The sequence below is a fragment of the Rhinopithecus bieti genome, unplaced genomic scaffold (assembly GCF_001698545.2).
Source record: "Rhinopithecus bieti isolate Rb0 unplaced genomic scaffold, ASM169854v2 scaffold_25988, whole genome shotgun sequence".
Classification (NCBI taxonomy): Eukaryota; Metazoa; Chordata; class Mammalia; order Primates; family Cercopithecidae; genus Rhinopithecus; species Rhinopithecus bieti.
This window is the reverse complement of record NW_016811679.1, coordinates 74,131-91,435: the sequence shown is the minus strand read 5'-3', so window position 1 is coordinate 91,435 and position 17,305 is coordinate 74,131. Positions and strand designations below refer to the sequence as shown.

Here is a 17,305-nt window from a genome sequence, read left to right as displayed (position 1 = left end):
TTTTTTTGAGACAGAGTTTTGCTCTTGTTGCCCAGGCTGGAGTGCAATGGCACGATCTTGGCTCACCGCAACCTCTGTCTTCTGGATTCAAGAGATTCTACTGCCTTAGCCTCCCGAGTAGCTGGGATTACAAGCATGCGTCACTACACCAGGCTAATTTTGTATTTTTAGTAGATACAGGGTTTCTCCATGTTGGTCAGGTTGGTCTCGAACTCCCAACCTCAGGTGATCTGCCCACCATGGTCTCCCAAAGTGCTGGGATTACAGGCATGAACCACCACGCTTGGCCCTAATTGATTGTTCTTATCTGAATCCATTATTATTGTAGTTGAAAATGATGATTTTTCTAATTTCATTATTGCTTCTGCATTTATTAATTGGTATGAGAGTTTTCCCTTCTCCTTTATTACTTATTTATTCATTCATTTGATGCTTAGATTATTCTGAAAATTGTGATATTCATTTTATTGAACTGTTAATTTCAAGGTGGTAAAACTTGAAGAGAACAGTCTTTTCCAGACTAATATCTGATTCTGGGCTATAATTCCCCAAAAATGAAAGTTTCCAGGAATGAGTATCTGGTGTAGTTTGTCCCAAAGGGAATGTATCCAAGTTGATATTTATGAGGTGTTCCTATATTTTACTATAACTGCTTCCTATTACTCTCACTTATATTAAATTTCCAATATAATCACATGAAACCAACTTGCCTAATCCTTAGACAGCTTAGACATCTAGCAATAGAACTAACTACTCGAAGAGGTTGCAAACCTAAACATAACCTCCCCCTCCTCACTGCCAGAAAGAGACAAAACAAAAGCGAAGCAAAAAAAAGAAGAAGAAGAAGAAGACATTCTGTCTTTGAGAATATCTGTATAAGGCAAAGACTGCTGGAGCCATATATAAAATATATAAAGCAAAAAAGTAAGAAAATACAATAAAAGAAACATTTGTTAACTCTAGGTAGTTAATAACACTGATGTTTGCTTTACTATTTTCAGTACTTTTTTGTATATTTCAAAACATTTGTAATCTTCAAAATATGGGTAGAAAAAAATGTGGGTGGAAGATGGAAGAGAGACTAGACAAGGTAGGTACCAGAGGTTAAGAATGGTGACATAAATTAAAATGGCAATAAGCCCTGAAGATCACAGGTTAAGTCAGACAGGAAAGACACAGAACATACAAGAATGTTCTAGCAGATGGGGCACTCAGGGTGAGGCCAGTCAAACCTTCCCCACCTCAGTGGCCTTTGGAAGACTGTGGTATTTACAGCTCAGTGGGACGATTAATGTTCATGAAGATAATCCTACATCATTGGGAAAAGTCAAGTCCTGTTCAGTGAAACCTGTTGACCAAGTAAAGAAATGTGTAGTGTGCTTTAAAATGTTTACCACCCCGAACAACAAAACTGCCATGTTTTGGGTTTTTTTAATGTTAAGCTTTGATCACCTGGACCCCTCACTTGTCAACAATATCTCCTTGTCCCCAGCAGGCATGACAGCATGAAACAGAGCCTGGTTCTCAGCTGATCTGTTACTGTGTCTTCCCCATGTCCCTGCTGAGAACCAACCCAGGGCTTTGCCAATGCAGCTCAGATCATGTGCTACATTGTTAGTTGCAAATAAATAGTTACAGGTGCTGGTCAGTAGTCGCTGTAGACAGTGAATGCATTCAGTGGTTGTTCTCTATAATTACATACTCACCCCATTCACAAAAGGGTGCTTTAAAACTATTTTACTCTGCTTCCATTTAAACATCACAAGTCCATTGCATTTATAAAAAAACAATATGGTTGCATTTGTCTTGGGGAGAGGAGACCTCTTAAGTAGACAAGGAGTACAGCTAAACCCAGTTCTGTTTAAGGTGTGTTTGCACAGATCTAATGCAGTTTACGGAGATCTTTCTTATTCAACAGACACGTTTTTTATACATGTGAGACTGTCCTCAGAACAGGAAAATGTGTCTGGAAATCTTGCCCAGGAACTAAAAGAAAAAGACTGAGGATGTTTCTGCTTTCTTGCCTTGGGTGTAGAATAGGCAGTGAATTAGCCACCTCTTCAAGGTATAGCCAGAGGGGGAGAAATGGAAAAACAGGTATCGTAGGCAATAAAGACCAAAATAAAGCAACTGTCATATATCCTCCACTGAAACAGGAAATGAGAATGTCTTTGCCTCAGACCCTCTTCTTTGAAATGCCTTGTATCACAGAATGCATGCTAACGAAAGTCTAAAATAACATCTAATATAAGTCAACAGATCTGCAAATGGTGTCTGGGTGCCCATGTTGATTTCAAGATACTAAAAAGATGCAATAAAACAAGCCTAGAGAACAAAAGAGTAAGCAGGAGCAACATGTATCACTTTACAAAGATAAAATCAATGTAACTTAGTGGGCTCCTAATGAGGACAGCAGCCATTGACTAGATGAATCATGACGATGAAAACAGAAGTTGCAATACTAGTATCTATTAATCTCCTAGTTCTTAACGGTCCATGACATATTTTACAGATTTTAGCGTATATATTAACAATAAATGCTAATAGTACAGATTGTTCAAATTTATCATTACAATGGGCTATACTGACATTTACCTGTCCACTATCTGTTAAGAAAAAGACTGTTACGTCAATTAGCAAATGAGTAAGACCTAAGAGGCTCCAAAATGTTTTCAAATACTATAGTATTATTGGTTTCCTTTTTAAGATCTAACATGTTAGTTATAAATGAACATTTTGGAAGCCTCAAGTGGAGCCTTTTGGGACCTCTATTTAGCAAAACAGATACTACCCATTTGCTTATATAACTGTATTTTAAGTAATATAGTTGAGAGTAATAAAAGCAAGATTAGTACCAAATATATACATATATATATTCCAAATTTCACACTCATTCTCCAGGATCAGTCTGAACTAATTATATAATATAATTAAGTGACTAATCAAATCACCTTGTCAAAAAATTCATCTAGAAGTCTAGTTAAATACAGGGTAAAGCAGTGATGAGAAATAGGGTCCCAGCTATGACTCTTAGGAGAAGTAATAGTGATGGCTCATCTTTATCAAGTATCTTCCATTTCATGAAACATATTTACAGGTATCATGGCAACCTTGCGAGTTCATTGCTAACTCTCAAGTTAGTTGTTTTTGAGATTTAACCCACTTTTCCAATAAGGAAACTGAGGCTCAAGAGAGATGAAATGCCATGTTCAAGATCATTTTATCAGAAGCTGACAGAACCTAGAATCAAACCTGGGGCTTTTGTCTCTAAATTATATGCCCAAATCCTCTTTCAATCCATCATGGTGTAGCAGTCATTGAAGAAAATGATTTCCCAAAAAATTGATTCCTCACTGTGCCAATGGTTTTCTCACCCCATCCTTTATGGGACTCTATAAAATGACCCTATCTGCACTCTCAACCCCTTGGAGCCCATGTGGACACCCCTGAGCACTTGGAAATACCTGGTAAACCCAAGACTAGCAAAACAAAATGGCAGCCTGTAATTGCTCTCAGAGGCTGTCTTAAATCAGACCACCCTATCTCCTGTGTCTGGACAGACCCACTTCTGACAAGGGGTGCTGTGCAATCCAAATAGGTTTAAGATTTTAAGGAGAAGCAAAGGTGGAAGGTCATATTAGGGATGAACAGGGAAGAGAATGTGACTTCACTCTTAGCAGTGAAGTGATGGGTTGAGAGACATGCACCCATGTGGATACAGAGCATGCACGCACGGCATAGCACCAGTGCAGCATGGGTGAGTGTGCACAGAGTAAATATTGTATGCAGAAGCCATCTGGGGGTACATGTTCCTATTTTAGTAAAATCAATATAGGAAGCAGTTATAAACGTGCTTCTCTTGAAAAGGAGGCAAGTAAATCTTGATATCATTTTTCATTTGAGGCCAAGGGCCCCCTGAAGTTTCACTAAAAAATCAAGTTGAAAAAGACAAATGAATTAGAGAAAAGGGAGCCTTCAGAATGAAGTCCCAAAGATACAAGGGAAATTGTTCCATTTTTATGCCAATGTTTCACAAAGTATGGACAGCTGTGTAGAAATAGGATTGGACAAAAAGGGCCTGACCTAATGCTAATGGACTGAATGAAGAAACCTAGCAAGGCCTAGATTCTTCTTGGCCTCTGAGCAGCGTTCCTTCCTTCTGGGTGGGCAGGACCCTTTCTGGAATGGGAGTCATGACCTACAATCAAACCATGTTGGTCAGATAATTTCTTTACGGCCAGTTTTTATACAGATAAGGCAGAGGGAAAATTAGAGTCATATTTTTAGGTTTTATGGCTGGCTTTGGGGAAAAGGGAGTTCTAGTTTCTATGACCCACCTTGGAGAAGAGGGATTCTAGTTTCTATGGCTAGCCTTACAGGGAGAATAGAAATAAAAACACAGGAGGGCACAGGAGAAGGTCAAGAAAAACTTTTGTTTCTGAGGGCCTTCATTTTGGGTATTGTATTTTTGAGCTCCAACAAAATCTTCTTGAGGCAAGCCAAAGGAATAAAGAAAGAAGGAAATAAGAAAGGAGCTAAATACCATATTTTCCAGCCCAGGAACCCAGTTTCCCATAACAAAAGTAAGGGAACACATGTATAGAATACGCCTAAGCAATGCAGCACTTCCCAGCAGCACTTAGCTCACCGCCTTGTGTCTAAGCAGTAAGTGAGGATACTACTCCAAAGCCAACCTCTGTTCCCAAGTGGCACTTTACACTTGATGACACACTCTCAGCCACTCTTCAGCTTGATCCCCACAACAAACACTGTGAGATAGGTGGTCTTATTCTACAGATGAACAAACTAAGACTGAAACAGGAGGAATGACTCCCAGAAAGCCAGGCACTTGGAAAAGCAGGGCAGTTGCCCCTGAAGTGAACGGAGGAGTTCAATAGCTCCCCTTATCCAGTGTACCAATGTGCTGTGATAAGGCACTTGATGTGTATCTCATCTAATCCTCCAGCCACTCCAGTGAGATAGTTAATATGAATCCCCTTTGCACAGATGAGTAAATTGAGGCTGCAAGAGTTAAAGTGAATGGTCTAAAACTACCTACACAGGTAGCCATTGGGAAAGCCAGAACGCCAGAGCAGGTGGGTATCAGTCCCAAGTCACTGTGCTCAATCGCCTTGCTAATTCTGCCTCCCTGTGGCTGCTGTGGCTGATGAGGAGGAGAATGATGTTGGTGGTGACAGTAGTAAACATGTAAGAGGGCTTACACCCTACCAAGTACAGTTCTAAGAGCTTTAGAGATTTTGTTTGGGATTTTTTTTTTTTTTTTTTTTTTTTTTTTTTTTTTTTTTTTGACAAGGTCTTGCTCTTTCACCAAGGCTGGAATGCAGTGGTGTGATCAAGGCTCACTGCAGCCGCAAACTCTTGGACTCAAGCGATCCTCCTGCTTCAGCCTCCCAAGTAGCTGGGACTACAGACACACATCACCATGCCCAGCTAATTTTTGTACTTTTTGTAGAGACAGAATTTCGCCACGTTGCCCAGGCTGGTCTTGAACTCCAGGGCTCACGTAATCCACCCGCCTCAGCCTCCTAAAGTGCTGGGATTCTAAGGACTTTTCATGGTTCACTCATTTAATCATCACCACAACCCAGTGGACAGGGAGCAGTATTATCCCCAATTTACAGAAGAGAAAACCGAGGCACAGACAATTAAGAAGGTGCCCAAGTTTGTGCCCCCAGTGAAGTGGAGAAACAAGTTTCAAGCCTAAGATTCCAATTCAGGCAGCCTAACTCCAGAAGCCACATTATGCTATCGATGCTTTATGCATTCAGCTGCGGCACCTGTGTTTGGAAATTTCATACCTAAATTCCTAATTGTTTTTACAAAAAGCTAAATATTTAAATAGCAGCTCGTCGATGAATGCTAAATGTTTTGTGTGGTCTCTGTGTTTGTGCGTGCAATTAAATACTGACTCGTTTCCAAGCAGCACGATGGAGATGTTTCCACATTTAGCCTCCCTGCCTGGGAAGTGAAGGTTGAAACACTCTGGGGAAATGTATGTCACCTGTTCTCTAAGTCCACGCGCTGCGGCCCATTCTTTGACAAACTGTGCCCCCTGCTGGTCTCTTCGCAGAGTTGCAACGATGTGGTTCAGGAGCGATTTGGGCCGGAGCTGAAATATGACATAGCCCTGCGGCTGGCCGCGTTACAAATGTACATTGCAACCGTTACCACCAAGCAAACGCAGAAAATCTCCCTCAAATACATCGAGTAAGTGTTGACTCTCAGCGCCATTTCGGAGACAGACATGCCGCCTCCCTTAGCCCCGGTGTATTTTTGTTATTTGTCCAAAATTGATCTTGTTTGTGGCAAAGCATTTATTCGCCAGTGGCAAAATGTATGAATATCATGCTCATTTCTGGTAGAAGAGATCCATTTCTAATCCACCTTTAGAGCATTGTGGTTAAGACGAGGGACATATTTAAAAGGAAGCATAAATTTTTGAATTCCTAAAGGGCCTTGATTCCAAGCCAAGCTTTGGTCTCAGCACTTTTCACACATTAACGTGTTTAATTCTCACAACATCCCTATGAGATTAGTAGGATTTTAGCTTCATTTTACAAATGAGCAAACCGGGGCACAGAATAACTTGCCCAAGTCAAATGGCTATTAACGGGGGACAGGGGGGATACAGGATTCAAACCCAGGCTGTGGGACTCCCCATTGTGCTATAGATTGTGTGATGGGTTGAGGCACCTGTGTTTGGAAACACATGTAATGCTAAAGCTTTGGACCTCACCCCACACCCTGCTTGCAATCTCACCTCCAAAAGATATACAAACTAATTAAAATCCCACTTTCCAAAGAAGCTTCTCATGGGCTGCCTAGAAAGCCTTTCGAAATTCCACAATTCCAGGTTGACCCACCAGGGGGCAAAATGGCTTTTCTCAATAAATTCATGAGCCTGTGTTGGGAAGGATTAAATCTCTAACTTGCTGACTTTAACACCACTGTTCTGACAACTCTCAGTCACCTGTTGACATGTAGGGAAAAATCCTCATGTGCAATTTGAGAACCTCAGGCCTTCAGTTCACTCCTTCCAAATGCTTTCTCTCTCTCCCCCACACATAAGCGTGACTGTATCCTGAGAAAGACTCAGCTCACAAAGAGATCTTGTGCTCAGCTGGACACATTCACACCCTCTTCCACTCTCCTTTCTAAAGTTCTTGGGGACAGGTGAAACTGGCTGCCATTTGAAAAGGTGGCCTGCACAACCTGAGACGATTTTCAGACAATTAAAATGCATTTATTTTTCTACTTTCTGTACCCACACTTTACCAGGTTGAACATTGTGCAGTCAAAAACGTCTCAGAGATATCCGGCTTGAGTAAAAATCCTGAAAAGTCTATAATAATGTTCTCATTCATAAATTCCTTTGACCAACAAATATTCATTGAGCATTTTATATAGCACTCACATTAGGACAGTAGAAAATACTAATATGTATGAATTCTATTCCTGGCCATTGAGGAACTTGTGCTCTGATTGTAAAAACAAGATATAAAGACAAAAAAAAGTAATTATTTAAAATAATGATACAAGTAGGATTACAAGATAGCCCATAAGTACTGCCAAATGATGGCTAAAGACAATAAGTACAAGTTGAGAAGGAAGAAAACATAATCATGAAATATACCATTCTTAACTAGTGAAGAATACGAATGGTCAAGTGGTGGAAGTAGGTTGTCTTCCTACCCTTCTTTGGAGAGGACCTGAAACAGAAGTAACTGGAATCCTCTTGAAGGTCTTCACATAATTTAGAAGACACTGGTTAGACACATAACCTAGGGTAGGATTTCTATTCCAGGATAGATTTCCTAGAATTCAAAATATGGGACCTTCTAAGAAAGGAGTTGTAGTCGTTTCTGGGAAAATTGGCTCTTTGTAAAAATGTATTAACTCGGTCCCATTTGTTGTCATTTTGTTGTACATCCATACCCATGAATGATGCCAGCATCTCCACATCAATACCGGGCACACTTAAGAGTCATGAATCACACCCAATTCCACACCACCAGCAAGAAATGTTGATGGAAGGAGTTAGACATGAACTGGCTAGGACAAAAGAACTGTGTGTGCCTAGAGAAATAGCCATGGAGGAGGGGAGGGACAGGAAAGAATGGTTTGGGGACATGAAGGACTTGCATCCATTCTTCTAAGAGAAGAGAGGAAGAATGTGAGCAGACAGGGAGACTGGAGAATAGAAATCAACAAAGGGATGGAGAGAAATTGCTGTTGGAAATACAAACTCGGATATGTGAGTAACTTTGAAGAGATTCAGAAGTTGGTTGGACAAAATGTCTCTTCACTTTACATTGGCTCCAAATGCCTCCTTAGCATTGTCTCTATAGAGTGAGGAATAGATTTCTTTTTAAATGCAAACATATGTATTAATGATCAAGTAGTGTGTGTCCTGGGTGTAAACTAAAAGTTACTTCCTTAGTTGGGGACTTGTCTCCATTCTCTGCCTTACCAAGGGTTCATTTGTTCCAACAAACATCAGAGCACCATTTTGTCTTAGATAACTCATCATCACAAGAATGTGAAATTAAAGATATGCTCTTTATTGCAGAAAAGAATGGGGATTAGAGACTTTTCTTCCCTCTGCTGTGCTGCAAAGCATGAAAGAGAAGAACATAAAGAAAGCACTTTCACACCTTGTCAAAGCAAATCAAAACTTGGTACCACCGGGTAAAAAGGTATCACATTTGCATCTTAATAGAAAATTATAAAGAGAGAGGCTTGAATGCATTTTTTTAAATGTTTAAAATTAGCTCATGAATAAAATACTTAGTGCCATATTTTCAGAAGCAGTAACACTGTGTAACTTTTTTCTATTAACATATTTCTAACACTAATGAAAAATAAGTATTCATATAGAAACCTATTTATTTCTCACAAGTTATGGACTCCGTACTGTAGCGGGGAGGTATGTGTTCATGTGCCCTTCCAGGAGAAGTTTGCATAGCCTCTGAGAATTTGTGAATAGAAGATAGAATTGTGAAAGAATTCTATGTTTCAATCATGCAATTGCTTACTGCTCAGACCAGCTTAAATGCACAATAGCCAGCAAGAGGCCCTGCAGGCCAGAGATCACATTCATTAAACCAGGGATCCTCAACTGTGGCATAATTGACATTTGGGAACAGATCATTCTTGGTTAGGGAGTTACAGGGAACATCCTGTGTACTGTGGGATGTTTAGCAGCATCCCTGGTCTCTACCCACAAGATGCTGGTAGCACCCTCCCATGATCGTGACAAACAAAAATGTCTCCAGACATTGCCAAATGTGCTCCAGGGAACAAAATCACCCCTATTGACAAACATTGGATGCAAACCTACCTTTAGAGTGAAGATAAAATTATTGCTGTAATTCACCATCATTAGCGTTAAAATCTTTTTATGCTTTTGTTTTCATTAAGTAAAAGAAACACAAAGGAAAATTTTAAAATATACTGTTGGTCAGAAAAGAGAGGTATAGGTTATAGGTAATNTATACTGTTGGTCAGAAAAGAGAGGTATAGGTTATAGGTAATAAAAAGCAAAAGATTCCAGGAACCAGAAAGAGAAGGAGCCTTAAAACACTGGATCTGTAAAATTGGAAGCAGTCTTCTAACCGAAGAACACTTTCCAACTGATATTAGCTGGAGAAATTTGTGTGACTCTAATACAAATCACTGTTTACGTGGAGAATTATTTTGTCTTAGTGTCTGATTTTTTTAAGTCATTTTTACTGAGTAAGGCACATTTATTTCTATCCCCTACATACCCCATGACGGTTTTTTGTTTTTTTGGGTTTTTTTTAAGTATAATCAGGTTCAACACACTATCAGCCACCTTTAACTCACTTCCCAATTTCATGGGAAGGATGTCTTTGATCACAGTTGAGCATTCAGCTTACAGAGATGTATAGCAAGACGATGCGGTTCAAGTTCTTAACTTCAGTTCTGATTTGCTGGAAGCTAATTTCTATAATTGACTTGTGATTTTTCTTCCAAGCCTGGCCTACTCATAATAATTTGGATAACTGCTATAAGATCAATCAACCTATCCATTTATCCATCACTGTCCTTTAAAGGTTGTTTTTCTAGCCAAGAGTGAATAGTTTGCTTTCAAAACAATTTGCAAATGCTTTGCATTTTTTAAAGAAGTAGGATGGATGAATGGTGCTAAGTAACAATTATATAAAGAGCAGTACCTTTAGGTATAGTTAACAAATAAGCTGGCAAGTCATCTGCAATTGAAAATAGAATTTTATGGTCATTGCCACTTAATGGTGATCTACACCTTGTTGGAAAATTTCAACGTTAATAAAAATCCCTGGCACATTCAGTATGAAACATTGACCTTTTTTTTTTCTTTAAATCAAATACTCTCTTTAGTGATATGGGAACCTACATTTTTAAGTCTTTGTAAAGATAACTTTCATCTGGATAAAATTTCATTTATAAATCATTCATGAAACTCAACAGATTTTCCAGGTTGAATTAATAAAACAGAGCCTTATATAGCAAGTTCAAACATGTCCACAATGATTGGATCTCAGAAAGTTCATTTCCCCTGAAAACTTGCAAGGACTGGAAGAAACTTGAGAGGGGAAGTGTAAAGGGCCTGTTTAGAAGGCTTTGCCTAGATTGCAGGTGCATATTCAAAATGATTCCCACAAAGTCTACATTCAGGTGAGTCTCTTGTGCAATGGGAATATATGTAGACACCTCACCTTTGTCCCTAATTGCAAGTAGAAGGCTCCTCTCACTTCTTGAAATCTCCCAGTGAGCAGATGTTCAATGGAACATTTTAGGTCTTGTTCTCACTTGTTGAGAACAAGTGAGATAGATATGCCCGGCCCAGCATATCTATACCCATGAGTGCCCCATATATTGACCCTCTAATGATTAAGATGTGAATCTTGATTTTATGTTCCAGTCCTTCATCAGGAAACCAAATATGTAGCAATTTTATTCCTAATGCAGTCTTTGTCACATCTCAACTTTTCAGCAGTAAAATCATCCTTCTATCTTAGGCTTGTTTTCTGCTGGTCTCCAGCTGAAATGGAGTCATACCCAATAGAGTTAACACCTGAGGTTTCTTTTCTCTCCTCAGCTCTCTGCACTACAAGCCAAGGTCCATTATCTCAAGTTCCTCAGTGACCTGCGATTGTATGGGGGCCGTGTGTTCAAGGCAACATTAGTGGTAATTTCTTTTTTTTTTTTTTTTGCTTTCTCTTGGAAGCCACAGCAGCTCATTCCACCTCTGATGACAAAAGCAAATCAGCTGTGAATCTTCTCCAGGCTTCATTTCTAACCAACTTCACAATAGTCTGAAAATATCAGAAGAACTGTTAAACTAGATAACACCACTGCAGAATGCCCTAGAAAAAGAAATGTGAAGAACCAAGAGAATCAAAGGATTCTAACAATGGCCTTCTTTTAAATCATTGAGCCAGAAGTTGCTTTCACAGTAAAAAAAGGAAAACCAAAAGGAAAAAACAAACCTCATTTCTAAAAGCATCTTATGATTATGAACATACTGTGCTTTTAACATTTACTTTCTAATTACTCGTAATTTATCAGAGCCTCAAATCAGTCATGTATCTGATTCTTCTAATTGGATGATTTAGTACAGTATGACCCAGAAACACTTTCTAAAGAAAATGTAATCTTATAAAAATAGGATCGTTGGTTCAAGTTGGCATGGCATTTCAGAGGTTCAGTATTTTTATGTTGTCAACTTCTCTTTCTCAGCAGGCGGAAAAGCGCTCGGAAGTGACTCTCCTGGTTGGGCCCCGGTATGGCATAAGCCATGTCATCAACACCAAAACCAACCTGGTGGCTCTTTTAGCCGACTTTAGCCACGTCAACAGGATTGAAATGTTTTCCGAGGAGGAGAGCTTGGTGCGGGTGGAACTCCACGTGCTAGATGTGAAGGCAAGTGTTTCAGATGTTGATACACATGACCTTGCTGTAAACAGCTAATTTCTGATAACACTGCAGATGTTTACAAGGCAGGCAAAAGTCAATGTGTGCAGAGCATCATAGATGCAATGTGGTGCAGAAAATAATCCACCCGACTCAGACCTGAGGGCTCCAGTCCTCACTAAATTGCTGTGTGATTGGGAACACGTCGCTATACTTCTCTGGGCTCAATTTTTTTATTCCTACATGAGAAAGCAAGCTACATAATTTCTAGGTCCCTTCTGACTTTAGAAAATGTGGTTTCNTTTTTTTTTTTTTTTGCTTTCTCTTGGAAGCCACAGCAGCTCATTCCACCTCTGATGACAAAAGCAAATCAGCTGTGAATCTTCTCCAGGCTTCATTTCTAACCAACTTCACAATAGTCTGAAAATATCAGAAGAACTGTTAAACTAGATAACACCACTGCAGAATGCCCTAGAAAAAGAAATGTGAAGAACCAAGAGAATCAAAGGATTCTAACAATGGCCTTCTTTTAAATCATTGAGCCAGAAGTTGCTTTCACAGTAAAAAAAGGAAAACCAAAAGGAAAAAACAAACCTCATTTCTAAAAGCATCTTATGATTATGAACATACTGTGCTTTTAACATTTACTTTCTAATTACTCGTAATTTATCAGAGCCTCAAATCAGTCATGTATCTGATTCTTCTAATTGGATGATTTAGTACAGTATGACCCAGAAACACTTTCTAAAGAAAATGTAATCTTATAAAATAGGATCGTTGGTTCAAGTTGGCATGGCATTTCAGAGGTTCAGTATTTTATGTTGTCAACTTCTCTTTCTCAGCAGGCGGAAAAGCGCTCGGAAGTGACTCTCCTGGTTGGGCCCCGGTATGGCATAAGCCATGTCATCAACACCAAAACCAACCTGGTGGCTCTTTTAGCCGACTTTAGCCACGTCAACAGGATTGAAATGTTTTCCGAGGAGGAGAGCTTGGTGCGGGTGGAACTCCACGTGCTAGATGTGAAGGCAAGTGTTTCAGATGTTGATACACATGACCTTGCTGTAAACAGCTAATTTCTGATAACACTGCAGATGTTTACAAGGCAGGCAAAAGTCAATGTGTGCAGAGCATCATAGATGCAATGTGGTGCAGAAAATAATCCACCCGACTCAGACCTGAGGGCTCCAGTCCTCACTAAATTGCTGTGTGATTGGGAACACGTCGCTATACTTCTCTGGGCTCAATTTTTTTATTCCTACATGAGAAAGCAAGCTACATAATTTCTAGGTCCCTTCTGACTTTAGAAAATGTGGTTTCCAGTTATAGAGTAGGGGAAACTTTTCTGAACTAACTTTCTAGAATATATGACTCAAATCAAGAGGGAGATTTTCCCCAACTTTCTTTAGAATTCTCACTCTCTTTGCTTAGGTTGGGTCCATATGTGTGTATTCTTTTGGAAAAGCTTGATATTTTAGTTCATCTGTCTTCTTATATGGTAACAATTGGAACTGACTGAACATCTGGCTCCTATGAATGTCGTGGCCACTCCATTTAAAACAAAAATCTGGCCAGGCGCAGTGGTTCATGCTTGTAATCTCAGCACTTTGGGAGGCCAAAGCGGGCGGATCACAAGGTCAAGAGTTCGAGACCAAGCTGACCAACATGGTGAAACCCCATCTCTACTAAAAATACAAAATTAGCCAGGCGTGGTGGCATGCACCTGTAATCCCAGCTACTCAGGAGGCTGAGGCAGGAGAATCACTTGAACCCAGAGATGGAGGTTCCAGTGAGCCGAGATTGTGCCATTGCACTCCAACCTGGGTAACAGAGTGAGTACTCCATCCTCAAAAAAAAAGAAAAAAAAAATAAAACGCTAAAATCTGAGATGGTCCACAAAGGGCAAAACTCTACTCCCAAAAGAGAATAGGAAATAGTCCAGGTTCCTGGTCTCTACCTTCTTTTTCCAGTAGAGATGAGTTATTGGATTTTGGCAATGGCAATATTTCTACTGTTTCTATGAAGAAAAGGCACTGGAACAAAGGGAGATAGTGACTCCACAAAGGAGACAACACCAGCCTGGAAGGTGCTCCGAGAAGAGCCATGGAGGACCCAGCCCTACCTGCATCCCCACTAGGGTGCTGGTGTGGGAGGAGTGGATTGACAGCCATTGAGAATGTGGCAAAGTGTTTCTACAAAGCACATCAGAATACACCAGAGAGCTCTGCAGTGGGAACAGATGATCACGAAAGACAGAATGTAGAACTCAGACATGCTGGCTGTGGCCTGTGGGATTTCATGGGCTGCATCCAGAGGGTTCCAGATGACTTCATGGCTAGCTGAAAGAGGGAGGATAGACTCAGAATGCCCATCCTACTCCATGAGCAAAAAGGCTGAGAGAAATAGCCCCATCACGGAGAAAGGTGGATGAAAGGTTGAACTGGATGCAATTATTACAGATTCGATGACAGAGGTAATCTGTCCTAAACAGAAATGAGTGCTGTGTCTGGCCAATGGGGTCCTGCCTATATAAAATAATGATGCAGTGGCTTGGAGGCCGCGGGGAGACCTCAACTGAAGTGGAAGGAAAGGCAGTTCAACAACTAGTACAGGGGCTTTGGCAGGGAAGTTAAATTCCACCAGCTGGGGGCACTAAATCCTCCCGGTGTCCTATACCTAGGAGTGAAAGCAAGAGACCTGCTGTCTTGAGGTCTTTGCGCCTCTCTTCGTATCTGCTTTTTCTTGCTTCCTTATTTCTTTCTCTCTCACCTTTTCTCTTTCAATAAGAACACACCCTTCCTAACTCAACGAGAAAAATTGCTTCATCCAACACTTTTTTTCCCCTATAAGCCCCAAATCCATGTCCAATTGTATAATAACCTCATTGTTTCAAGAGAGTTTTAGTAAGGCCTTTTCTCAACTCCCATCTGTTTTACGCTCCTGTAAATCTACTATTTCTTCTAGAAGCAACTTTTTACTGGATCTCTGGCAGTTTTCATTCAGTCTTAGCAGTAATTTCCACTTAAATTTTACCTCCCTTTAACACTAATTTACACCGTGAACCCAAAACTTAATCTTCCTGTAATTTTCAGATTGTGAGTTCACTGCTGGTAACTGAGGTAATGGGTAACTTAACTAGTTAATGTTATTTACCAGTTTAACATGTTTAATTGTTTTAAATGTTAAAATGTTAACTATTTGGGAAGAAAACAATCTCATTTTCTTTCATTTCAATATGACTTGGGGCCAGGTGCGGTGGCTCACACCAGCAATCCCAGCAGTTTGGGAGGTTGAGGTGGGCGGATCATTTAAGATCAGGAGTTGGAGACCAGCCTGGCCAACATGGTAAAGCCCCATCTCTACTAAAAATACAAAAACTAACTTGGCCCGGTGGCGTACGCCTGTGATCCCAGCTATTCAGGAGGCTGAGGCATTAAGAATTGCTTAAACCCAGGCAGTGGAGGTTGAAGTGAGCCGAGTTTGCGCCACTGCACTCCAGCCTCAGTGACAGAGTGAGACCCTGTCTCAAATATAGATGACAGATAGATAGATAGATAGATAGATAGATAGATAGATAGATAGATAGATAGACAGGCAGATAGATAGATACATAGACATATATATGACTTGGAAAAGATTCAAAATGTCCAGGCTTTTAAGAGGGTGTGTCCTGAATGTTTTCAGTGAGGCGCTTTGTGTTATCCTTGGCTTTTCTCCTGCCTTGGGTTTCTCCCATGAAATGTTTGTTCAATAACTCCTTTTTCCATAAGCATAAATGCAGCCATTGACACTCCAGGGATGTTATTAAGAATGGATGGCTTTAACCAAAGTGTTCTTTTGTGTAGCCCATCACGCTTCTGATGGAATCCTCAGATGCCATGAACCTGGCCTGCTTAACGGCTGGATACTACCGACTGCTTGTTGATTCCAGGAGGTCGATATTTAACATGGCCAACAAGAAAAACACAGCGACCCAGGAAACAGGTATTCTCTTCCTGAACTCACGAAGCACTGACCTCCCTGCAAACACCCCACCTAACAACAGTAAAAAGGATGTTTTCTGAAAAGACCGGGCGCGGTGGCTCACGCCTGTAATCCCAGCACTTTGGGAGGCCAAGGCAGATCACGAGGTCAGGCTTTCAAGACCAGCCTGACCAACATGGTGAAACACCGTCTCTACTAAAAATACAAAAATTAGCTGGGCATAGTGGCATGTGCCTGTAATTCCAGCTACTCGGGAGGCTGAGGCAGGAGAATCGGTTGAACCCAGGAGGCGGAGGTTGCAGTGAGCTGAGATTGCACCACTGCACTCCAGTCTGGGCGACAGAGCCAGACTCCGTCTCAAAATAAACAAATAAATAAAAATTAAAATTAAAGTTAAAATTGTACCCACAAAAAAATCTAATGTCCAAATTCAATGCAAAAAGCCTTCAGATACCTCTGATGTGGGCTAATTGTTAAAAAGAAAAATGCTGATTTCTCACCACATTTGACACATTACTCAGAAGTGTCAGGGTGCTTGCTCCAACCTTGATTTTATTATCATGAAAGTCTCTATGGTTGGGTTTTCATGGCCTTACTCTTACAGAGGTCAGGGCCAGAGGACTAATGATGGAATGCCCGAACATGAGTTGTGAGCCCCTGCTTTAGGGCTGGTCTCTCCTGAAGGTGTCCTAGGCCCACGTGTCTGGGAGCCTCCTCCCTGTAGTCAGAGTTATGCCCAGGATTCTGGGAATTTTACAAACAGGAAGACGTGGTGATTGCCTAGCACTTGGACCTGGGGACACTAGAAGAAAATTTTTCCACCATGGCAGCCATCTTGGATCCATAATAGCACCGAGATGGCAAAGACATCAAATAATTCAGTTCACCTACTTGACAGCAAAAAAGATACCCACAGTGAGGACAGGGAAGGCTGCAAATGTTAAATTGATTATCCTTTGACAGTAGGTGGTTTTCATTGGTTTTAGGACATTTTTTCTTCAGTTACTTAAGCATTTTACTCCATCTACAGTGGATGCTTAGTAAATGTCACTGATGGACAGACGCCACCATTCTAGGCACAGTCACTGACCCATTAAAAAAAATTATAATCAGAGGTTCCATGATTCTTTTAAAAGAAAGGGGAATTCTTACAAACAAATTTTACTATTGTTTCTCTTTTCTTCTCCCTCCCCCCGGCCCCGGTCCCCGGCATTTCTCAGAGAAAATGAGGGGAGAAAAAAAGGGAAGGAAGTTCTCTCACTGTTAAATTGAGCAGAAACATCAAACTTTATTCCATAAATATATTGCAATATGTGGACACATTTACACACACATACAGACTCACACACAGTTTACTATGATGGCCAGGTGAGTGGAAGCAGCTCAG

General features: G+C 40.5%; 1 protein-coding gene across 1 annotated transcript in view; it reads left to right on the top strand.

Moving 5' to 3' along the window:
* FRMPD4 (FERM and PDZ domain containing 4) overlaps window positions 1-17,305 on the top strand; it is a 236,564-nt gene that overhangs the window by 203,148 nt on the left and 16,111 nt on the right. Inside the window, 5 exon segments of the mRNA XM_017894671.1 lie at window positions 6,092-6,228; window positions 8,591-8,717; window positions 11,123-11,212; window positions 11,764-11,946; window positions 15,780-15,920. Of these exon segments, the coding sequence (XP_017750160.1) occupies window positions 6,092-6,228; window positions 8,591-8,717; window positions 11,123-11,212; window positions 11,764-11,946; window positions 15,780-15,920 (678 nt within the window).